At 40.2% G+C, this 25,470-nt stretch overlaps 1 protein-coding gene across 5 annotated transcripts in view; it reads right to left on the bottom strand.

The window, feature by feature from the left end:
* Positions 1-25,470, bottom strand: part of UBE2H (ubiquitin conjugating enzyme E2 H) — a 148,439-nt gene that overhangs the window by 72,170 nt on the left and 50,799 nt on the right. For all 5 annotated transcript variants that reach the window (XR_013414648.1, XM_077994820.1, XM_077994819.1 and 2 more), the window contains 2 exon segments: positions 8,233-8,309; positions 6,977-7,051 (listed from right to left, as the gene is read on the bottom strand). Coding sequence is in view for 3 of the 5 variants with exons in the window: in XM_077994819.1 (XP_077850945.1) it covers positions 6,977-7,051; positions 8,233-8,309 (152 nt within the window). In the remaining 2 variants the exon portion in view is untranslated.

The following is a 25,470-nucleotide window of genomic DNA, read 5'->3' on the forward strand; positions in this document are numbered from 1 at the left end:
TTGAGACAGAGTCTCGCTCTGTCGCCCAGGCTGGAGTGCAGTGGCGCGATCTTGGCTCACTGCAAGCTCTGCCTCCCGGGTTCACACCATTCACCTGCCTCAGCCTCCTGAGTAGCTGGGACTACAGGCGCCCGCCACCATGCCCGGCTAATATTTCATATTTTTTAGTAGAGACGGGGTTTCACCGTATTAGTCAGGATGGTCTTGATCGCCTGACCTCATGATCCGCCCGCCTCGGCCTCCCAGAGTGCTGAGATTACAGGCGTGAGCCACTGTGCCCAGCCAGCTCAGAGCATTTTAACTATTGTATTGCCGTGACTTTTTCCATTTTGTCTCCATTTACTCAAATGGGTCTAACAAGTTCTTGCTTCATGCCACTGACATCAAATTCTCTCTTTTTTTTTTTTAATTTTTTTTATTTCTTGAGACCAGTTTCACTGTCATCCAGGCTGGAGTGCAGTGACGCTATCTCAACTCACTGCAACCTCTGCCTCCTGGGTTCAAGTGATTCTCCCACCTCAGCCTCCCAAGTAGCTGGAACTAAAGGTATACACCACCATGCCCAGCTAATTTTTGTATCTTTTTTTTTAGAGATGGGGTTTCTCCATATTGCTCAGGCTGGTCTCGAGCCCCTTGGCTCCAATGATGTGCCCGCTTCAGCCTCCCCAAAGTGCTGGGATTACAGCATGAACCACTGTGCCTGGCCTCACATCAAGTTCTACAGCAGCCCGAGCTTGCTGCTTTTGTACCTGACCATTCTACCAACGCTCAGCAAACCATTCAGCAGTTCCTCCAGAATCCTGTTCTCAACTCATTTCTCTTACCTTCCCAGCTTTGGTATCATCAAATTGCAACCCAGATGCAATGCATACAGCCTGCTCCTAATAGAGGGTCCTCCTCACTGAAAATACGTAGATACAGATTGGTAGCATTTCACAAATTGGTTTCTAAACTTGTTACTTGAATCTTATAACACAGTTTTCTATATTTTAAGAAGTATAAATGATGACAGGGTTCCTTAAAGTTTTTTACTCTTAAAGTTATTTACAAAAGATTCTAAAATATTCTATAGTTCTATCTGAAATTAGGATACAATTCTGTTAATAGTAGCCAATAATCATTTAAATGTAAGATAAAATGACAACGTCTTAATTTTATCTGGAATGCTAGTGTTTAAGTAAAGTAGATATGATATGAAGGAGAATATAATAGATCCAGAAGAGAACTTCTGGATGTTGCAAGATGTTTAACAGCTAGAAGCCCTGAATTTAATTATATATATATACACACACACACAATTTATACATACACACATATATATAGTGTATATGTGTGTGTATATGTATATGTGTATATGTATGTATACACACACACATACATACACACACATACACACACACATATATATATATATATTTTTTTTTTTGAGACAGAGTCTCGCTCTGTTGCCCAGGCTGGAGTGCAGTAGCGCGATCTTGGTTCGCTGCAGGCTTCGCCTCCCGGGTTCACGCCATTCTCCTGCCTCAGCCTCCTGAGCAGCTGGGACTACAGGCAAACCGCCACCACGCCTGGCTAATTTTTTGTATTTTTAGTAGAGATGGGGTTTCACTGTGTTAGCTAGGATGGTCTCAATCTCCTGACGTCATGATCCACCCGCCTTGGCCTCCCAAAGTGTTGGGATTACAGGCGTGAGCCACTACGCCCGGCCCTGTATCTTTTATTAGAAGACTTTTATATTCTTTCTCCTTAGCTTAGGCTTATCAAAAGTATTCCCATTATGATTATAAGCTCTAAAGAGGGACCTTTTTCAGTTTATATGAAGAGATAAATGGAACAAGGGAAGGGGGAAGTGGAAGAGTCAGGCAGGAAAGAAAAAGGTGAGAAGTACTTGAGGTAACCAACCAAGAGAAGAGAAAAAGGGGGAAGAAAGAAGTGAAGAAAGTTGTGTGTAAAGACAGTATCTGAGATGGGCTAAACTCTGAGTAGAAAACAAAGGAAGGAAAACTGTGTGTGCACTTACACACACACATAATTAAAATTTAAAGGAAAAAAGAAGGGAGGCTGCCGGGAAACACGTGGGTCAGGCAGGTCCTAAGCAAGCTACCGGGGGGAATTCCGGCCGAGCCTGATGGCTTTCTAAAGCAAAAGACAGCAAAGTGTAGACTCAGACAATAATGCAGACAGGACAGTCAAAAGACATTTGCAATATGTTTAAAAATACTTACTTTTGTAATAAAAGCAAACATTGTAGACTATTTGGAAATTACAGAATAGTATGCTTTTAGTTTCCTTTAACTGAACAGCTATGGATAACATCAATAGTTTGGCATTCAAATGTGAAATGCATGGGAAAACATTAGAGTTGTAATATATAAAAAGAGACTTTCCTGTGCAGCCCTTCGAAGAGGGTGTTAAAACATGAGTAATGGCCGTAAAACATTTTATTCACTAAGATGTACTATCACTTAGCTACTTTATCACAGACTGGGTCATTTAGGTTGCTTCTGACTTTTAGGTATTATAACACTAAAATTCACATATTCTTTTGACAGTGCAGATTGCTAAATTTTTTTTAGATAATTTTAAACTTTTTAAATAAAAATATTTGAAGGATATAAAATATTTACCAAGCAATACATAGTGGTAGACTGGCTATATCATAATACCTTTGCCAATACTGTTTTATCTGCCAGTTTGACAAATCATATACTGTACTATCGTTTTAATCTGCATTCTTTTGGATTAGACATAAAACCATTTTGTATCCTCTGCTTATTTTTTTTATTAAAAATTATACTATATTACCCTCTTCTATGAGATCATTCATCTTTATTTCACCCACACTGTAACTGCAAGTCTGTTTAGTGAAAGCTTTCACTTAATAGCTCAGTGCAAGTATCAAAGGCTAAAAACTGTGAACCCGGAGAAGTGTGAGCTATGGCAGTCTCTGCAGCAACTTCTTTGCATAAAACAAAATCTTCATGAACTGGGGATTACTTGGGGTTCTGAATGAGTATCTCTAAAGTCCTCATGCACACCTCGACAACTCTGAAGCTTTTGTGAAGACAATCTTTCTTGTAGAAACTTATTTCTTCCTTACACTCTATCTTCTAAATTGAGGTGCTGACTCACACCTCTCCTAAAAAACAATGGAACCATGCCATTAAAGTGCACGTAGTATTTTATTTATGTTCCTCTTCTCTCCTAACCAGTAAAGATCTTCCTCATGTCCAGCAGGATGCCAGGTACTCCGAGTTTTAACATACTGGTCATATCAAACATGCAGAATCCATTTAATTCTAGTATCTCATTTTCTAGAAGAGAAAACAATGGTTCAGCTGAGTATCTCTCTCATGGTCAAGGAGAACCAGGGCCAGAACTTCTGTCCTGATAACCAGTCCACTGACCAATCACACTCTCCTAACTCCTATACAGTAACACCCAGCAGCATTGCTAAGCACTCTAGGAACTAATGTTTCTGAATGAAAAACATAAAAGTCTGAATTTTCAAGTAAATCAGAAAAAGATTAAAATATGATTTATTTCAAAGCAGTCTCTCTGGAAAACTATGCAAATATTCAGCGATGTTATAGTTGATTAAAGGAGTTTTATAATTACTCTTTCAATGTGCCTAGAGGGCCAGTTTTATACCCCAATTGATATTACTCGTTTTTCCATTCACCTTATTCTTTGGGCTTAAATGACTGTTAGTCATTTCAAAAATTCATATCCAGCTTCAAAGCATCAATATTTGCCATCATTTATGATATTCAAACAGAAGTAAAATTCCAAAAAAAAGAGCTCAAAGTGTTTGAAACAATAATGGCATTGTAAGAGTAAGTTCATAACCTCCTAAGGTGTCTATTTATATTCCTTTTCTTTCCAAAAAGTAGCTATGCCACTATTTAGAATACCCATTCATTTGCAGATGCAAATTGTTTTAAAGGGACATCTCATGCAATCATGGAACTACTGAGAGCTTTCCAAAACTATATTTGGAGAGTGTCCCAAAGATGAGCATATCACATTATACTGAATATATATTTAAATATTCAGAGAGAAATGTCTTAAAGAGCATATGCCAGAATGTAAATAATGACACCCTTTAAGGGATAAGATTATGAGACATTTTGATTTTTCTTTACTTTGGCTTACAGATTTTCTTACATTATTCTAATGGATATGGGTCATTTATACAATTAAAATATACATCCATACACAAACACACGAAATAGAACAAAGTACACAGACACTGCAAAATTCCAAGATCCAAGCATTAAAGATGTTTGATCTAAATTTGCACAGTTGATTGTTTAAAAGCTCAAAATTTGGCTCAGGAAGAACAGTACACCTACCCAGATACAACAGGTGCAAGATTTAAAAAGAATGTTGAGATTGGGTTTATCTTACCTCCTCGTCCTTCTGTATAATTTTACACCTATCTATGCAACTCAAAAAGGAATCCTTGCCTTTTCTAAGTGAGCCACAACCTTTCCGAATGCTTAAAGCACATCTCAACAGTAATTACATTGTTGATGACCTGAAAATGGGTCACCCTCACAACTGACTGAAACTCTCTTATGCAACCTTCCTCTGGAGGAAACAAGAACAGCTTGTACAAATATTTCAGCTAAATCTACTTCCCTAAGAGAAGATGATACACATTTGTAGGCATTATCAAGTCTTGAAAGCACAGAGAAAGGCAAAAGAAAAAATTATGAAGAAGTTAAATTAGCTGAGTCATTTGTCCAAACCAAATTTCATATTGCATCATTAATTTAAGAAAGCATGCAGGCTTTTTGTGTCATTAGTTAATAAATAAGCAACATCTAAAGTTTAGACATTATTAACTAGAAAGTTATGATGAGATAATCATATTACCTAGAAAAATACATTAATATAAGGTCTGAGAAATAACTACATTTCTACAGGATGTGAAATTGCATAAGTTCACTGTTAGTTTCAACAAGCTCTATTGTTTTCTTCCTGACTAGGAATGTGGGGTTAACAAAACCAGACTTAGCATGCCAGTTTTTAGCCTTTAGGTAAGCAGGTATTTATGAAATGTATCTGAATGAACTTGCATGGTTTGGACTTCTATAAAGGCTTTAAATTCATATCACTAAACAGCATAAGAGTTTTAAATCGGTGAATAGACAGAAACACCCTAAAGTTAGAAGATGAATAAACTGGGGACAGGGAACCACCAACACAACAGAAAAGCCCTCTCAAAAGGAGAGGGTGTACAGGCATATACGTTTCTACACCTATACAGGTGCTAAGTCAGATGTGCTCGGGGGTTGTCTCAAAGGCTCAACACCTCACAGCTCCAGTCCCACTTTACCATTCACAATGCTGAAACTTAGAGGCCCCTGTAGCAAGAAATAAATTTCTGATTCAATTGGTTAGGAGTAGGAGTGTAGTGAGGGGTGGTCTAGACTCCAGGAGATCGGGCATTACTTCTTTTTTTTTTTTTTTTTGAGACGGAGTCTCGCTCTGCCGCCCAGGCTGGAGTACAGTGGCCGGATCTCAGCTCACTGTAAGCTCCGCCTCCCGGGTTTACGCCATTCTCCTGCCTCAGCCTCCCGAGTAGCTGGGACTACAGGCGCCCGCCACCTCGCCCGGCTAGTTTTTTGTATTTTTTAGTAGAGACGGGGTTTCACCGTGTTAGCCAGGATGGTCTCGATCTCCTGACCTCGTGATCCACCCGTCTCGGCCTCCCAAAGTGCTGGGATTACAGGCTTGAGCCACCGCGCCCGGCCTGAGATCGGGCATTACTTCTTAAGACAGCCCACAGCAGCTGGGCGCAGTGGCTCACGCCTGTAATCCCAGCACTTTGGGAGGCCGAGGTGGGCGGATCACGAGGTCAGGAGATCAAGACCATGCTGGCTAACACGGTGAAACCCCGTCTCTACTAAAAATACAAAAAATTAGCCGGGTGTGGTGGGGGGTACCTGTAGTCCCAGCTACTCGGGAGGCTGAAGCAGGAGAATGGTGTGAACCCGGGAGGCAGAGCTTGCAGTGAGCTGAGGTCGTGCCACTCACTCCAGCCCAGGCGACAGAGCAAGACTCTGTCTCAAAAAAAAAAAAAAGAAAAAAAAGAAAAAAAAGGCAGCCGACAGCCCAAAGCAGTAGCAAAATGTTTGAACTCTGGCAATTCTGAACATGAGGCTTAGTCTGTCAGAGAATGCTCAATATATTACAATTTTATTGTTCTTACTTAAAATTGGTCAATATTTTATAATACTTTAAAGACATGTATAAAGTGAAGCAAAAAAAGAAAAGTTGGTTTAAATTAACGAAATTACTACCATTCTACAGTCTCCAAATATTTAAAGGTGTCAACCTTCAATCAGATAGATCTGTCACTGAGTGCCTTAATGGGGTGACAGGTAAATAACATCACCCATTAAGCTAAAGGGAGATGAAGGTGAGGAGAAAGTACCTCTTTGTACAACTCCACTGAGGTTTCTACTCTTTCTTCTGCTGTTTAGGGGGCTGAAAAGACTGGAGGTGGGAAGACTGCAAAGGGTCATTTAATTGTAAGGTACCCAGAGTTGGAGTGAACAAAAAAGCAAAGTAGGATCTAGGGAGGATTTCTGAAAATGATAGGATTAAAACACGTACTATATAACATTCATTCTTGCAATCTGGCATTCAAAATTAGACTTAAGATATGTTTATTATTTTCCTGCTAACAGCTTAAAGGACAGTGGGGCCTGAAAGCTGGTTTAATCTGACATTGAAAGACAAAAATCTAAAGTAATGGTCATTATAATTATGCAAAGGGTATATTTAAATGTCTTCTAACACACTATAGAAGTTCCCCCCAAAAGTCACTGGTTAATTAACCAAAGCCAAAAAAGGAAAAATTCAATTAGGTAGCCATTTCTGGAATTATCTCCCCTGAAATGCAGGATTTTTTTCCCCTTAGATTTCAAAACTCTCTAAGGAGAAAAACCAAGTAGTCACATACCTATAGATGGAGATTTGAAAGGGTATTTATCAGGTAGGTCCACTCTAACTTTCCATACTCCGCCTTCATATGGTGCTGAAATAAAAGTAAAAATGTTCATCAGAACTGCGTCTCCAAATTAGAAAATAAATCTGAGTGTAAATTAAACATTATCCCCTAATCTGAAAACCTTCCAAATTAATTCCTTCAAGAGTCAGGAATCTATTACAATCAGTAGGTGCATCATGTTCAGATTAAGATACTTTTCTTGGGAAGATCCAGAGTTAAAAAATAAACAGATTCATTCTCTCCTGCAATTTACTTGATTCTTCAAAAGTACTAAACACTATTCAATTATTTGGTAAGTAATAGCCATGTTACTTTCCCTCATATCTCAATAAACCCCATATTCATCCCCCCTCCAAGGACAAAAAGAAAACAACAAAAAACATTTCCTGGAAACCATCTATGTGGCCATCCATAACAAAACCCAGAATTTACAACTCATGTCTAGTACTGTCATATAAAGAGAAAACTACAGTCGGCCTTCTATATCTGCAGGTTCCACACTCCTGGATTCAACCAATCACAGATAAAAAATATTCAAGAAAAAAAATCCAAACAATAATAAAAAACAATACAATTAAAAATAACACAAAAAAATACAAAAAAGGCCAAGTGTGGTGGCTCACCTGAGGTTAGGAGTTCGAGACCAGCCTGGCCAACATGGTGAAACCCTGTCTGTACTAAAATACAAAAATGAGCTGGGCACCTGTAGTACCAGCTACTCGGGAGGCTGAGGCAGGAGAATTGCTTGAACCCAGGAAGTGGAGGTTGCAGTGAGCCACGATCGTGCCACTGCACTCCAGTCTGGGTGACAGAGTGTGACTCCTTCACTTAAAAAATAAATAAAATATAGTATAACAACTATTTACATAACATTTGTATTGTGTTAGGTATTACAAGTAATCTAGAGACGATTTAAAGAACATGGGAGGATATGTGCAGGTTACATGCAAATTCTATGTCATCTTATATAGGGACTTGAGCATCTGTGAATTTTGGCATGAAGTGGTCCTGGAACCAATCCCCTGCAGATATCAAGGGACGACTGTATATCAAATAATTGTGATAAGAGAAATATTTCCTCACTGGTTCCAGAGTCCAACTAAACTTGCTTTTCAGAAACTATGCATGCTACCATCTGTCTCTGATATTCATTAAGAAATAGAGTAAAAGACTGTAATAGAAGAACACATACCAACACATGTACTTACTTCCTTGTGGTCCATAAAACTTCACTACAAATTCATTGAGTCCTCCCAGGATCGTAACCTCATGTTTACTCTCAATGCTAAGGTGGATGGTAAAGGAAATTACACAGGCTTTACAGTACCTGGCAGAATTACCAATAACACCCCCGGGATATGCCACTTAAAGTGTTACCAAAATTTGGCAGGACATTGATAAAATATACATAATAATTCTGGTAGTTTAGGAGGCTATATACTCTTGTGAGAAGAATACACATGAGCTTTGGATTCAGAGACTGCCGTTCAAATCCCAGGACTGCCATTTACTGAGTTTTTGAGCCTAGCCAAAATAATGCCAATTTATTCCCTGAGTCTTCGTTTTCTCTTTGCAAATTGGGAAAACAGCATTTCATAGGATTCCTGTGAGGATTAGACAGGTTAAACATGTAAAATGTGTAAGACTGCATTTTGCCTGCATACATAAAAAACTGGCCAGACGCAGCAGCTCATGCCTATAATCCCAACACTTTAGGAGGCAGAGGTGGGTGGATCACCTGAGATCAGGAGTTCGAGACCAGCCTGGCTAATATGGCAAAACCCCATCTCTACTAAAAAACACAAAAATTACCCAGGGGTGGTGGTGCATGCCTGTAGTCCCAGCTACTCGGGATGCTGCGGCAGGAGGACTGCTTGAACTTGGGAGGCGGAGGTTGCAGTGAGCCAAGATCGCACCACTGCACTCCAGCCTGGGTGATAGGGTGAGACTCAGTCTCAAAAATAAAATAAAAAATATACAAGAAAAACACGTGCTTAATTTTAGCTCTTCTCTCCCTTTCTACCCTCTCCTCCTCAATCTATCCCTAATAAGCCTGTCATATAAACCCAGTATTCCCTTTAGTCAAATTCAAATGTTCACCAAAATACAAATTCCCCTACACTGGAAATGCTATGCTCCTAAAACGAGGGATTTACTAAAGAGAGGTCCTACAATTGTCTCCTTGGCTTATGGAATAATCAACACAGTTAATGATACAACCTTGCCACAAGCAGTACTGCCAAATGCAAAAGACCAACAAAACAAAAAAAAATTTTTTCAGATCTCATTCAGAGCATTTGTTTTCACCGCCCCCCAAACTCCACCTTCTTCAGACTTGCCTCAAGGTTTGGTATGCTCCAGGACTCTAATCACAGAGGGGTAACATGGCTGTGCTCCCTTCCTCTAAAACTTACCTACCCCTGAGATCCTTGCCCCTTTAAGGTGCTAAGATTCAATTCTAGAAACCAAATTAATCCATATTAGAAGAGAGGACTACTGGTTTAAAATCTGTTCCATATATCTGCTTTGTGGTAAAATCCAAAAATGATTCTCTCAGTTGGAATTTTAGGTGACAGAGGCTTTGGGAAGCTCTCAAATCCCACTGTAACATTAAAAAGGAAAACATGATAGACTGGTCTCATATTTCTCCATTAGCAGTGCAAATTATATACTGTTACACAAAATAGAAACATTTAAAAAGTTTTAATAATCTCATAGAGAATAAATATTTTTAAAGATCTGAAATTAAATATATGGCACTCCAAGACTGTGTCCAACGGGACACAGAACTGACTGCAAGACGTCAGGTGTAATTCTGGTAAAGTCCTTGCTCAAGAGCCCTGAATAGTATCCACAAGAGGTATTTAAATATAGTTCAGTTTAGGCTAATTTGATCTAATTCTTTTCTAAATGATAACTAACTACCTTTGAAACATGCACACTGAAAGGATTCAATACTGTCCACATAGGAAAATTGGCTTTATTTCTTGCTTGGTCAAATGACACATGCATGCGTACTCTGACCAGTCACCCTCTGACATCCTGCAAAATACTCCAAAGTTAAAGTTAATGTAATAAGTAAAAGTATAACATGTTTAAAATTTTTAAAGTTTTTTAAAAAAGCACCCTTGTGTCAGGTTAAAAAAAAAAAAAAGCAAATCCAGTTAAAATAAAATTAAATCTCAATAATACAGCCCTTAAAGAAAACAGACATGGAAAACACTTCTATACTGTAAAAGACAAAGGACAAACTAGGAAGACAAAAACGTGGGTTTTTAAAATAAGTTACTACAAAGCAGTAAGAAAAAAATACAAATACCCCAAGAAAGAAAAGGCCAGAACATCCAAGTCAAGAAAACTGAAATGGGTAAAACTGAAGTATAAAAAAGTCCAACTCATTAAAGAAGTTTAAAAAGATACTTTTTCATTATAAACAATGAAAACAACAGAAGAGCTGGATAAAATCCAGTGTTCAGTGGACTATGAATTAGTACTTCTGAGGACAAATCCAGCACTATATTCCAAAACTTAAAATGAATTTACTCTTCTATTCAAATTTCACTTATATGAAGTTATTTTTTAAAAATAGTCAGACACTGCTGGTGGGAGTGTGATATGGTTTCACCCACTTTGAAAAACTGTTGGCAGTACCTAAACCTGCACATATGCATACCCTATGCGTGTCAGTGCTACTCCCGGAGATACGCCCAATACATATGGATAGTTACATTCACCGAAACCCATGTTTAAGAATGTTCACAGGACTATTTGTAACATCCAAAAATGGGAGACAATCCAAATGTTCATCAATGGCAAAAAGAATAAGCTGTAGTATAGTCACCCAAAAGAAAATTACAAAGCATTAAAAAAGAAAAATAGACTGGGCATAGTGGCTCACACCTGTACTCCCAGCAGTCTGCGGGGCCAAGGCAGGCGGATCACTTGAGAGCAGGAGTTTGAGCCCAGCCTGGCCAACATTGGTGATACTCTGTCTCTACTAAAAATATAAAAATTAGCTGGGCGTGGTGGCGGGTGCCCGTAGTCCCAGCTATTCAGGAGGCTGAAACAGGAGAATCACTTGAATCCGGAAGGCAGAAGTTGCAGTGAGCTGAGATTGCACCACTGTACTCCAGCCTGGGCAACAGAGTGAGACTCCATCTCAAACAAAATGTAACTTAAAAAAAAAAAAAAAGAATGAATTTGATACACATAAATGTATGGGTTTTACAGATTTCATCAATGAATTACAGAAATAATTTCTCTACAAAAATTAGCCAGGTGTGGTGGTGTGCACCTATAATCCCAGCAACTCAGGAGGCTGAAGCAGGAGAATCGCTTGAACCCAGGAGGCAGAGGTTGCAGTGAGCCGAAATTGCACCACTGCAGTCCAGCCTGGGTGACAGAGTGTGACTCTGTCTCAAAAAAATAAAGAAAGAAAAGAATAAAAAATTCTGTACTTTTTGTATATATGTTATTCTTTAATAAAAAGTTTACAGAAGGTCGGGCGTGGTGGCTCACGCTTGTAATCCCAGCACTTTGGGAGGCCGAGGCGGGTGGATCACCTGAGGTCAGGAGTTCAAGACCAGCCTGGCCAACATGGTGAAACCCCATCTCTACTAAAAATACAAAAATTAGCCAGGTGTGGTAGCGGGTGCCTGAGACAGGAGAATCACTTGAACCCAGGAGGTGGAGGCTGCAGTGAGCCGAGATCGCACCACTGTACTCCAGCCTGGGCAACAAAGAGTGAAACTCCATCTCAAAAAAAAAAAAAAAAAAAAAGTTTACATAAATACATGTTTCTGATAAATCTGCGTATATGTTTACTGGAATATTTGAAGTTTAAAAATGGAAACAGTCTAAACATTTATCAATAAGAAACTGGTTCAATGAATTACTGTTACTTTTTTTTTTTTTTGAGATAAGAGTCTCACTCTCATTCAGGCTGGAGTGCAGTAACATGATCATGGCTCACTGCAGTCTCTACCTCCCAGTGATCCTCCCACCTCTACTTCCCCCTAGCTGGGACTACAGCGGGCACCATCACACCAAGCTAATTTTTTTTAGTTTTTGTAGAGACAGGGTCTCTCTCTTTGCCCACGCTGGTCTTGAACTCCTGGGCTCAAGTGATCCTCCCACCTTGGCTTCCCAGAGTGTTGGGATTATAGGCGTGAGCCACCATGCCTAGCCAGGTGAAATGACTTATAAGCCATTTACACAATAGGTGGCTGGCTGCACTGGCTCATACCTATAATCCCAGCACTTTGGAAGGCCTAAGGCAGGAGGATTGTTTGAGCCTAGGAGTTTGAGGTTGCAATAAATTATGATTGTACCACTCCACTCCAGCCTGAGAGACAGAGTGAGAACTTCTCTTTAAAAAAAAAAAAAAAAAAAAAAAAAAACCAAAACCCACAAACCATATGCAGTAGGCTACTAGTAATGTCTACTAGGGCCCTTTCCAACCAGAGCTCCACTAACATATGTGTCTGTTCAACTTGGGTATCCAGAAGAAGTCAACTGAATTTAGTTGTACAAAGATATTCCAGCCCTTAAAACTGACAAGGATAATGAAAGAACGGAGTAGTGCAGAAGATTAAACGACTTTAACAAAAGAAGTCTTAAACTAATTTTATAACATAAAAATCCACAGATGCAGCATTCTCCATCGATAAGAACTAATTTGCTATGAATGACACTGATCTACAGCAATTACTTTTAATCATTTAAAATTACGAGTTGTCCTCGTGCATGTCACTTCTGGGAAAACTGAAGACACCTTTTCTATCCTTTACCTGGATGTGATAAAACGAGGTTCCTGGCCAGGCGCGGTGGCTCACGCCTGTAATCCCAGCACTTTGGGAGGCCGAGGCGGGCGGATCACAAGGTCAGGAGATCGAGACCACAGTGAAACCCCGTCTCTACTAAAAATACAAAAAAATTAGCCGGGCGCGGTTGTGGGCGCCTGTAGTCCCAGCTACTCGGGAGGCTGAGGCAGGAGAATGGCGTGAACCCAGGAGGCGGAGCTTGCAGTGAGCCGAGATCGCGCCACTGCACTCCAGCCTGGGCGACAGAGCGAGACTCCGTCTCAAAAAAAAAAAAAAACAAACAAACAAAAAAACAAAACAAAACAAAACAAAAAAAAAACGAGGTTCCTTCCATTTTGCGGTTTGTTTGGAATTTAGTGCAAACTTATATCTATTTTATAAAGAAGATTCTCCAAGCCTTCTCTTTCCCATGATCCCCAGTACAGCCCACATGCCAGATACAATGGGATTGTTTTTATATATCACATCATAAAGAGTTCTCATAGTCTACCTCATATGAAAACCCAAAAGCAAACTGAACTAAACCTTTAAAACTTTTACCAAACTGGTAAAATGAGAAGCTATGCTAACTTTATGCTGCCTTGGAATGGTACAGACACTAAAGGAGATAGAAAAAAGAATTTAGGTTTAGTCTAAAGAAAAACACTGCATTAAAAATAAGCCATTCCATCACCACTGAATGAATGACTTGCCACAAAAAATATAATAATTACTTCTCTGCTGTTACCATGTGTATTTATGGGAGAGACCACGAGTTTCTTTCTCCTCTCTGCTGCAAGGGCAAGGAAGGCAGTAAGAAGGCAGGATAAAATGACAAAAATAATGATCTATTTCTGGACGTGCTGGTCAGGCTGGGAGACTGGTGGGACTCACTAGAAGATTCCTCATTACTTTCTCTGTTTCACAGCTTAAAAATATAAAATATCCTTCATACACTGTTCTGGTAAAAACTCATTAAATAAACCCATAAATCACATTTTATACTCACCTTTTTGATCTTATTCACAAATACTGCTTTATACCCACTTAGCATTTAACTACTAAGGGGTATCACCATTTTGTGTAGAATAATGATTAACATTCCCAAGAACCCAAGTCCATTTCACTTTTTGAAGTGCCACCACTCACATTATTTTCCCTGAATGCCATTATGATTACACAATCTAATATTTAAAGGCAAATGCCAAACTGTCAAGAGATAAATGATATTCTTGGCAAAATATGTCTATCAGAGTTTTACAAGCGATTTTTATACAGTTCTGAAATTTTCCAGAAAGGAAGCCAAAGGCGAAGTCTGGGCCTTAGGATTGACAATAGCAGGTCAAGGACCAAGGATTCAGGGACCATTCAGAGACCTAAACTTACTGATAACGTGTTCATAAAATAAAAGGGTGCCCTCCTTGAGCTGTGTGGAAGGGAACGAGGCCCTGGCATAAAGAATGTGCTTCTGTGCAGAGGGCAGAAGCAAGCCATGTGGATTTCTGTGTTCAGACCCACCTGTTTCCCACTCTCCTGGAGAAGAATCACACTAGGAAAGCTGAAGAAACTTGGCAACTTTCACTACCTGGTTTGGTTTTTTTTCTTTTTTCTTTTTTGGTAAAAAAAAAAAGATACGTCTGTTAATCCATTAATATGTAAGTATCACAAAAATAGTGCTTTGCGGGGATATGTTTATAAGGAATCCTTCTCTTTTAGAGACATAAATGGAAATATTTACTAAGAAAAATGTATCTAGGATTTGCTAGTGTGAGTAGGAGAGGTATAGAAAAACAGTAGTGGGCCGGCAATGTTAATGATTGAATCCCACGTTAATGATCGAGTCCCAGTGGCACATGGTAATCTGTTACACTGTTCTCGCTATTTTTAAGTTTTCCATAATACAGTAAAAGTTCTTTAAAAACCTAATAACGGCCAGGCGCGGTGGCTCAAGCCTGTAATCCCAGCACTTTGGGAGGCCGAGACGGGCGGATCACGAGGTCAGGAGATGGAGACCATCCTGGCTAACACAATGAAACCCCGTCTCTACTAAAAATACAAAAAAATTAGCCGGGCGAGGTGGCGGGCACCTGTAGTCCCAGCTACTCGGGAGGCTGAGGCAGGAGAATGGCGTAAACCCGGGAGGCGGAGCTTGCAGTGAGCCGAGATAGCGCCACTGCACTCCAGCCTGGGCGACAGAGCGAGACTCCGTCTCAAAAAAAAAAACAAAAAAAACAAAAAACCTAATAACATAGTTATCATCAAAAGTTTAGCCTTGTGGAGACATAAAGCTTAGCTACTAGAGCTAAGAACAAGAACTAGAATTAGAATTTACCTACTAGCGCTCTCTTGAATTTTTTTTTTTTTTTTTTTTTTTTTTGAGACGGAGTCTTGATCTGTCACCCAGGCTGGAGTGTAGTGGCGCGATCTCAGCTCACCATAATCTCTGCCTTGTAGGTTCAAGTGATTCTCCTGCTTCAGTCTCCCAAGTAGCTGGGATTACAGATGTGCACCACCACGCCCGGCTAATTTTTGTATTTTTAGTAGAGACCAACATGGTGAAACCCTGTCAGGCTGGTCTTGAACTCCTGACCTCGTGATCCACCTGCCTCAGCCTCCCAAAGCATTGGGATTACAGGCGTAAGCCACCACGCCCAGCCAAAGGTGATACTATTAATGAGGCCCGTGCCCGGCCTCTCTTGAACATTTATGAAACAATCTAAGTTTTCCTGAAATATAACAGTTTGAAGAAGACAAAAAATAGCAAGTGATCCAGTATTTAAGAAAGCAAAGACTGGCTGGGCATGGTGGCTCACACCTGTAATCCCAGCACTCTGGGAGGCCGAAGCAGGTGGATCACCTGAGGTCGGGAGTTTGAGACCAGCCTGACTAGCACGAAGAAACCCCGTCTCTACTAAAAATACAAAATTAGCCAGGCATTGTGACACATGCCTGTAATCCCAGCTACTCGGGAGGCGGAGGTTACGGTGAGTCGAGACCACGCCATTGCATTCCAGCCTGGGCAACAAGAGTGAAACTCCGTCTCAAAAAACAAACAAAACCAAAAACCAAAAAAACAAAGACTTTACATTGAAAGAGAAGCATACTCTGCCAAGACAGTAAATCAACAGCTAACATTCTGAAGGAAATAAGTTCAAGTGGCTTCGTAAGGATGTCTATGAAAAATTCAATCACATGGAAGAAAGACAAGCATGTGTCTGTATATCCATGACAAACAGCCTCTGGGCAACATCCTAACCAAAGATATGCTCTGAAACTACAAGGAAAAATGGTCATGTCCAACAGAAAGGCCCCTGATTGAAATAAGAAGTTGAAAAAATTTTAAGGGTTTTTAATGTTCTTCAAATGAAGAGGGGGAAGCCTTTTATTCAAAAGAGAAATTGAATGGCAGAAATAAAAGCTATTCAGAAAATGAGCATATCTTGGGAAAGGTTTGCTAAGTAAAGAGAAAAAAAAAGTAGCATAGAGAAAAGACAATGGGAAGTGGCTTCTATCCATGATGAAATCCATATGTATAAAGAATTAGGGACCATTGCAGTGGCTCACGCCTGCCATCCTCGCACTTTAGGAGGGATTGTTTGTGGGAGGATTGTTTGAGCCCAGGAGTTAAGAGACCAGCCTGGGCAACATAGCAAGATCCTGTCTTTTTTTTTTTTTTTAAGACGGAGTCTGGCTCTGTCGCCCAGGCTCGAGTGCAGTGGCCAGATCTTGGCTCACTGCAACCTCTGCCTCCCAGGTTCAAGCCATTCTCCTGCCTCAGCCTCCCGAGTAGCTGGGATTCCAGGATTGCACCACCATGCTTGGCTAATTTTTGTATTTTTAGTAGAGATGGAGTTTCACCACATTGGCCAGGCTGGTCTTGAACTCCTGACCTCAAGTGATCCGCTCACGTCAGCCTCCCAAAGTGCTAGGATTATAGGCTTGAGCCACCATGCCCAGCCACAAAAACTCCTCTTACACAGAGACTGCCTTCCGGAAGTTTGAAGTCTAGCAAGTGAACATGAGATCTGTTCATTAACAAGTACAGAAAGAGTTTGCATAAAGTACTACTATAGCTTAGAGTAGGAGAGATTTCTTCTAGCCCGGAGGGAGGGATAGGGATGGTCTGCTTTGGAAGGCAAGGATTTACAAAATGTCCTAAACAGAGTGTGATTTGGACACGTCGAGGTGGGAGAAGGAATTTAATGCAAAGATTTAGTATAGCACTGATTCAGGAAAATGAGAACAATACATTTTTATTTTGATACTGGACCCCAGGGAATACTAGAAAGTACGCCAAGACCAGATTACGGAGGGCTCTGAAGTGTGGATTTTATCTGGCAAACAGGGTAACAGTATTCCATGCACAGTGCATCTACCTATGCTTTACAAAGATAACCCAACTGTGGTGTGTAGGAGTGGCTGAAGGTGGGAATAAACAAAGTTAAAGCAAAAGAGTAGAAAAGAAATATTCAAAGCCTCAACTAAGGTAACAGCCACAGGAATTATGGGACATTAAACAGAGCCCTCACAGGCCTTCACAGCTGAATAGACCTGGCAGAGCCAGTAGAAAGCGCTAATGTTGCTACAGTGTCTAATTTTCATGAGAAATCAAAAACTTGGATCTCCAAATCAATCTTCTAATTTCTAAATCAAGCTCTAAATGTCTAAGTGTAAACAAAGCATATGTGCTCCAATGTCTCCCTCTCAGTGAGGCCTTCTGGGATATCCTATTTACAACCACATACTCCTAACATTCCCACCATGCAATATACTATATATTTTACTTATATCTCCTACTGCAGTGCAAGCTCCATAAGAGCAGGAATTGCTTATTTTGTTCACAGAAGAGTACCCAGCAAATAGTAGACTATAAATGAACATGAGACCAGGTGTAGTGGCTCACACCTATAATCCCAGCACTTTGGGAAGCAAGGGAAGAAAGATCGCTTGAGGCCAGGAGTCTGAGACCAGCCTGGGCAACATAACAAAACCCAGTCTCTACAAAAATAAAATTTTTAAACATTAGCCAGGCACGGTGGTACGTGCTTATAGCCCCTGGGAGGCTGACAGGGGAGGACTACATGAGCCCAGGAGTCAAGTTAGAGACCAGCATGGGCAACATAGTGAGACCCCCATCTCTACAAAAAATACCAAAAAATTAGCTGGGCAGGGTGGTACAAGCCTGTAGTCCCAGCTACTCTGGAGGCTGAGGCAGGAGGACTGCTGGAGCCCAAGAGTTTGAGGCTGTAGCAGGCTATGATGACATTACTGAACTCCAGCCTGGGTGACAAAGATAGACTCTGTCACTTAAAAATAAATAAATTTAAATAAAGTTAAAAATAAGATGAACACATGAATGAAGTTGTCAGTCTGAGACCTTAATACAATTTTAGCCTCTCAGACAGATGAAGTGATTTTTTATATACATACATATATATATATATTTTTTAAAGACGGAGTTTCGCTCTTGTCACCCAGGCTAGAGTGCAATGGTGTGGTCTCGGCTCACTGCAACCTCCGTCTCCCAGGTTCAAGCGATTCTCCTGCCTCAGCCTCCCAAGTAGCGGGGATTACAGGTGCCTGCCACCACGCACGGCTAATTTTTGTATTTTTAGATTTTTGTATTTCATCATGTTGGCCAGGCTGGTCTTGAACTCCTGACCTCAGGTGATCCGCACGCCTCGGCCTCCCAAAATACTGCAATTACACAACCTCCGCCTCCCGGGTTCAAGTGATTCTCTTACCTCAGCCTCCCGAGTAGCTGGGATTACAGGCATGCACCACCATGCCCAGCTAATTTTTTGTATTTTTAGTAGAGATGGGGTTTCACCATGTTGGATAGGCTGGTCTCGAACTCCTGAGCTCAGGTGATCCACCGGCCTCAGCCTCCCGAAGTGCTGGGATTACAGGCCTGAGCCACCGCGCCTGGCCCATCCCCATCATTTTTTTAACTTCTTTTCTCAAAGCACATCCTACTTCTATGGAAAGATTGACACTCACTGTCAAATAACTATCAGCTAGTCAAGCATTCAGTTTAAAATCTGCAAACTTGGATTGAACTGCAGAGAATAAAGTCCTACAAGGTTCTCAAGACATGAGACACTTCAGAGACATTAACAGGTCCACAATGAAATTCCAAATCTAGAAAAATTGTTTTGAAGACTTTTTGGAAAACTTTTAGAAGGCAGGACCTTAAAAGACATCTGGTACTTAATCAAAATCCACTTTTTCTGCTCTCAGGAAATTATAAAATAATTAGACAACAAAAATATTTCCTGGTTAACTGTAGGCCTGGAGGCAAACAATGAGCTGTGCGTCTGACATGCTGTGCAGAAGTCCCAAGTGGCATTTAGTTATGGCTATCACACAGTCTCTAGCACCTGTCACATGGGGGCTATGACATGAAGGGAAGCACAGGTGGAAGACCTAGACCTGCAAATTCCAAGGGTGGAGGGGAAACAAAACCATTGTGCACATGAGAAAAACATACAGGAAGAACCTTGTCATTCCAAAGGCAGAACCTACCTAATCACAGGAGGCTGGCAAGACAAGGAAAACAAATCACAACCTTAAATATGACAAGAGCAACTCACCTTGAAAACTTCCAAGTCATAGGCAACATATAATTTCCCCATAAATGATACAAAGACATACAAATAATCAGGCGGCCCTCTGCAAAATCCTAATGAAAACATCTATTTATTTCTTCCTCCCAACTCCCCCTCCCCAAAATATCTATTTAAAAACATCCTACTAGGCCAGGCACAGTGGCTCATGCCTGTAATCCCAGCACTTTGGGAGGCCGAGGCTGGTGGATCACGAGGTCAGGAGATCGAGACCATCCTGGCTAACACGGTGAAACCCCATCTCTACTAAAAATACAAAAAAATTAGCCAGGCGCCTGTAGTCCCAGCTACTTGGGAGGCTGAGGCAGGAGAATGGCGAGAACCCGGGAGGTGGAGCTTGCAGTGAGGCGAGATCACGCCACTGCACTCCAGCCTGGGCGACAAAGCGAGACTCTGTCTCAAAAACAACAACAAAAAAATCCTACTTCCCCTTTTGGGCTGTACGTGTCTTTGCTACACCACCCAGAGTGCTCAACACAAAGCAACTTCTCAATAAAAAGCTAAATTTAATATGACTTTATGGAGTATCTATGTAGTGCCTTTGGTATTCAAGTTTCCAGTGTTCCTTGAAAAATTTTGGCCGGGTGTTGTGGCTCACGCCTGTAATTCCAGCACTCTGGGAGTCGAGGCAAGGTGGATCACCTGAGGATAGGAGTTCAAGACCAGCCTCCAACGTGGCAAAACCCTGTCTCTACTAAAATATACAAAAAATTAGCTGGACGTGGTGGCGGGGCACCTGTAATCCCGGCTACTCCGGAAGCTGAGGCAGGAGAATCGCTCGAATCTAAGAGGCAGACGTTGCAGTGAGCCGAGATCACACTACTGCACTCCAGGCTGGGTGACAGAGTGAGACTCTGTTTCAAGAAAAAAAAAAAAAAAAAAAAAAAAACTTTAGGAACACTGCTTCCATTTTTCATTTTATTTTCATTGTATTTATTTATTTACTGATTGACTGAAACAGTGTCTCACTCTGTTGCCCAGGCTAGAGTCCAGTGGCGAGATCTTGACTCAGCTCACTGCAGCCTCAACCCTCCCATGTTCAAATGATCCTCCCACCTCAGCCACCCCAGTAGCTGGGATTACAGGCACACATCAGCGCATCCGGCTCATTTTTAATTTTTTGTATAGATGAGGTCTCCTTATGTTGCCCAGACTAGTCTCAAACTACTGGTCTCAAGTGATCCTTCTACCTCAGGCTCCCAAAGTGCTGGGATTACAGGTGTGAGTCACCTTGGCTGGCCCTTTTTTTTTTCCATTTTAAATATAGTTTTTACTCTAACTTGACATATAGACTGCAATGCTACTCAATGAAGATAGTATTTAGCTAAGTCAGTGCATAAAAATCTCTACTCACAGACATTTTATTCAGGCATAAATGAATCATTCACAGTAAGCAGTTAAATTTTACGAGGAAATATTTTCTTTGGCATTCTTCATAGTGACAAATAGTTACCCTGTAGAGTGGTGGGTGATAATTAATAAATACCGAGCTGTGGTACCCATCCAGCAGATAAAGATGATCAAAGTGTGAGTAATGGATCATAAAAAATAAGCAGGAAGAGATGCTAGATATACCATCACTCTCTTCCTCTTACATTACATTCAGCACACCCCAAAGTTATGGAGCACTTACTCGAAGACCCAGTCTACAAACCAGGCCATGCCTCATCTTCCTTTCCTTCCCTACACTGGCTAATTACCAGTTAATGTCTCTAGACATTGATTCCCCATCTTAATGACTTCTACAAGTCATTAAGTCATAATCTCAAGAAAATTCTTAAAATTCAAATATAAACACCTATGAATCCATAGGAAAAAGGAAAAGGTAACACATATGCACATATAAACAATGAGTTTGCTCTTATAAACAGGTTAGAACCCCCTAGTCTAAAGCTCTTATCATAGCCCGCTCAATCTCTAGTTATCTTGCATAACATGAGTGGCTGACCCCTGCTGCTCCCTTTACTACTTCAAGTTCATTAGGCGTAACAGGTGTCAAATATTAAGTGGCACTAATATCAATTTAACCTTGATTTCATAAAACTTAAAAAGGGGAAGAGAACATTAGAGTTTGGACTTTTTAAAGCAATACATGCAAAAAGAAAGTAACAGGTTCAAAATTACTGTCAAGGTTTTATTCTGAAAAAAGCAAAACTACATATGGATACACTAGACAGAATGCTAAATGCAATCTACACGCAGAGAACTCTGCGTTCCAAAACAAATGAATATGCCTTTATTCAACTGGGCCCAACTTCCATTGTCCCTTTGAAAGATTTATGAGAGGCAGTACCCATTATCTGTTGGAAGTTTGATAAAAACTTGTATAAACAGTGTTTTAAAAAATCAAAAAATAATCTAAAGAGATATGGAAAAATAGCAGTGTCTTCTTGATTGAAATTCTGCTTAAAAACTATACAGAAGTGTAGTTAATAGAAAAATGCCTTATTTGATAATATGTTCAAATAGCTATTATAAGCTGTCTGTATTTATTATCTTTATTAACATTTAGGATGGAAGAAATGGGATTAAAAACTTTCAACAGAAACCGGAATGCTGCTTTTTTAAAAAGTCCATAGTGAAAAGCAAAAGAAATGAATTATTTTATGGAAAAAAACTGCTTTAACGAAACACCCTACCATAAGAAAATCACATCAATATGAGTAAATAAGCAAGAAAACCCTGGAAAGTCAAGGGAGGTGAAAGTAGACTGTATCTAGGTGTGCAATGTGATACAACAAGAGTGGCAGAGTTATTTTCAGCATCATACTACTAACAGGTGATAGATCTCAGAGAAAAAGCCACCCTGCCATGTTAGCAAAACTGCTAGCTCAAGACCAACAGAAATGATTAACACACAGTTAAGAAATGATCTGTCAGGTACAATTAGGACATATGGAAGTGATAAATAAACAGTATGGAAACCAACCTAATCACTTAAGTAGAAGTTTGAGATTTAAATATGCATCAACAATAAGAATAAAGGCTGTATTGTTATGAAGTATGAGAAGGAAATTAAAAATCAAGTTTCTCACAAGAAGTAGTACTTCCTAAATAATTGAATAATATGAAAAAAATCAAGCTATTTAGCAAAACAACAGAAAACAAACCTAGACACATACACAACAGTGGATGTATGTATAGTAAGAAAACTTGACATTGAAAAGGTGACAAAACTATTGAGTTTCCTTCTCTCGTGTTTGCACCACGGAGACAAGTAGAACTGATAGGCTCAGGTGCCACCATGTGAGATGTGCTGGTGCTGCAATCAGAGGGCACAGTGCAGAGGAGAGTACCTCCTGAAAGACACAAGAGCACCTTCAATACAACCAAATAACCTCATCAGATCAAGTATTGAGTTGCAGGCCCTTTTTTCTTCTTGTCTTTTAAAAACATGACTGGGGCTTAAAATAGCCTTTCCATCTCGCAACTTCTAGTCCCACTGCCTAGATACCACCACTGCCTATGCACTTTCCATAGAAATGTTTATATACACACACATCCACGTCATCACATACACAGACATGTAGGTACAAACTGTTCTGCAAATACCTCTGCCCATGCATCTATGGAGGATATGTTTGAGGACATATAGATTTAAACTCCTTTTTTTAGTGCTTGCATAATGTCCAATACCGTATTTACCTATCCATAATTTCATATCCATTAGTGAATAGGAAGGCTGTTGTCTGTTTTTTTGTTGTTGTTGTTTTTTGCTATTAGTTACAATAAACATCCCAGTACATGTCTGTTGGTATATTTTTTCAAGTATCTGTTTGCAATTTCTAGAAGTGAAACTTCTATTCAAAGGGCTGTATCCCTAATTTTGATATATAATGCCTAAATATCCTTCAAAAAGGTTGCACCCAGTTACTTTCTAACTACCATCACATGAGCAGACCTGTTTCCCTCATGCTCTCACCAATACTGGTATTAAAGCTTTTATAGTAAAATGAAGTTCACCTTTAAACACCACCTCAATTGCCAAATGCAGCTCAAACTGCCCAGTGCTTTTTTTTCTCTCATGCTGTTCACCAATCCAACAGAGCCCTGGCTAGGTGACCCACAGGGAAAAGCATGCTTTTCACAAGGATTCGCTCTACTGACCTTCCTTCTTGCCTCTCTAACACAACACGTGCATGTGCTCAGGATTCATAAACAAAAACTTACTAAGATATGAAGCACCTTTCATCAACTATCTCAAAAGAAGGCTAATCAATTAAATCTCACTTAACCTGTGAAACAGGTTAACTCCAGAACCTGATCAGAAAAATACTAAAAATAAGGACAGAGTTTACTCTGATACAGCATCACTTAATCAAATAACAAGGAGTAGTATTTTACCTACACCTCAAACACTTAAAAAGTATTTGTACTTCTAAATCTATGCCCCAATAGGGCTGGATGCCATGGCTCACGCCTGTAATTCCAGCACTTTGGGAGGCCAAGGTAGGTAGATCACTTGAGGTGAGGGGTACGAGACCAGCCTAGCCAACATGGCAAAACCCCATCTCTACTAAAAATATAGAAACTAGCCAGGTGTGGTGGCACACAACTGTAATCCCAGCTACTTGGGAGGCTGAGGCAGGAGAATCATTTGAAAATGGGAAGTGGATACTGCAGTGACCCAAGATCACATCACTGCACTCCAGGCTGGGCGACAAAGTGATTTTAAATTTAAATCACTTTTAATTTAAATTTAAATTTTAAAAATTAAAATAATAAAATAAATCTATGCCCAAAATAGGATATGAAGTTATATTTTTAATTTCTTAGGTGGACCTGATATGTCAAATAGCTCCTTATTCCAAACTACTGTGCTATTACAGCACACAAAATTATGTGTTCTCACAAAATAATGACATGGATTTAATTACCTCAACTTCCAACATTAATGTAACACATATGTTACTCTCCAATTTGCTAAAAGCCATAGTTTACCCTTGACTACTTAAATGTGAGATCCCATAGAAGATAATTCAAACACATGGAAGATAATTCTCTATATCTATATAACATTCGTATATACTATTTGATTTTATAGTTTCAAATATTATCAAATTATAGTTTCAAACTTTCTCACATTGGAGTATCAGGATTTTCAACTCAACCCCATGTTTCTTCTCCCTCTCCATGGAATACAATCACATCACCATTGTTGGTCAAATCACTATTTAGAAATTATATAATGACCATGTAAATATTCACTTCTGAGCCACATAGTATTATATGATTAAGTTTTCTTTTTCTTTTCTTTTCCTTTTTTTTTTTTTTTTTTTTTTTTGAGGTTTGAGACAGAGTCTCGCTCTGTCACCCAGGCTGGAGAGCAGTGGCGCGATCTGCAAGCTCTGCCTCCTGGTCTCACGCCATTCTCCTGCCTCAGTCTCTTGAGTAGCTGGGACTACAGGTGCCTGCCACCACGCCCGGCTAATTTTTTGTGTTTTTAGTAGAGACGGGGTTTCACCATGTTAACCAGGATGGGCTCGATCTCCTGACCTCGCGATCTGCCCACCTTGGCCTCCCAAAGTGTTGAGATTACACGCATGAGCTGGCGTTTTCTTTTTCTTTACAGTATTTTTCCTCAAGGCAATAAGCACTGTCTTAAACACGAAATGAATAAGAAACCAATGTATCTATCCTTAATTTGTTCCTCAACTCAGACAGAACTGTCTCAACATGTTTAAACACATCAAGATGTGTATTTGTATTTAAATGTTTTCCCTAGCAAATGTACCTTTCTCACTATTTGCGGCTGGTGAGTTGTGGAGGGACGACAGGAGCCCAGGCAGTTTAGTTCAAGTCTGTTCTTTGAGCCACCCTATTTGCCTCTCTCTATCAAGACCACAGGGTTTCTGGAGAGGAGTGTGGCACACTCAGGCTTGTTCTGATTAGGAAGGTGACCAACAGCGAGACTGCACAGCACCACGGGGAGACGCTGGTAGGAGAGATGTCGGTGGGGGCTAACGCACAGACAGGTAAGCTCTGACAGGCAGCAGACTGGCTGGAGGGGAAGCCACAT

This window comes from Macaca mulatta, chromosome 3 (assembly GCF_049350105.2).
Source record: "Macaca mulatta isolate MMU2019108-1 chromosome 3, T2T-MMU8v2.0, whole genome shotgun sequence".
In the NCBI taxonomy this organism is placed as follows: Eukaryota; Metazoa; Chordata; class Mammalia; order Primates; family Cercopithecidae; genus Macaca; species Macaca mulatta.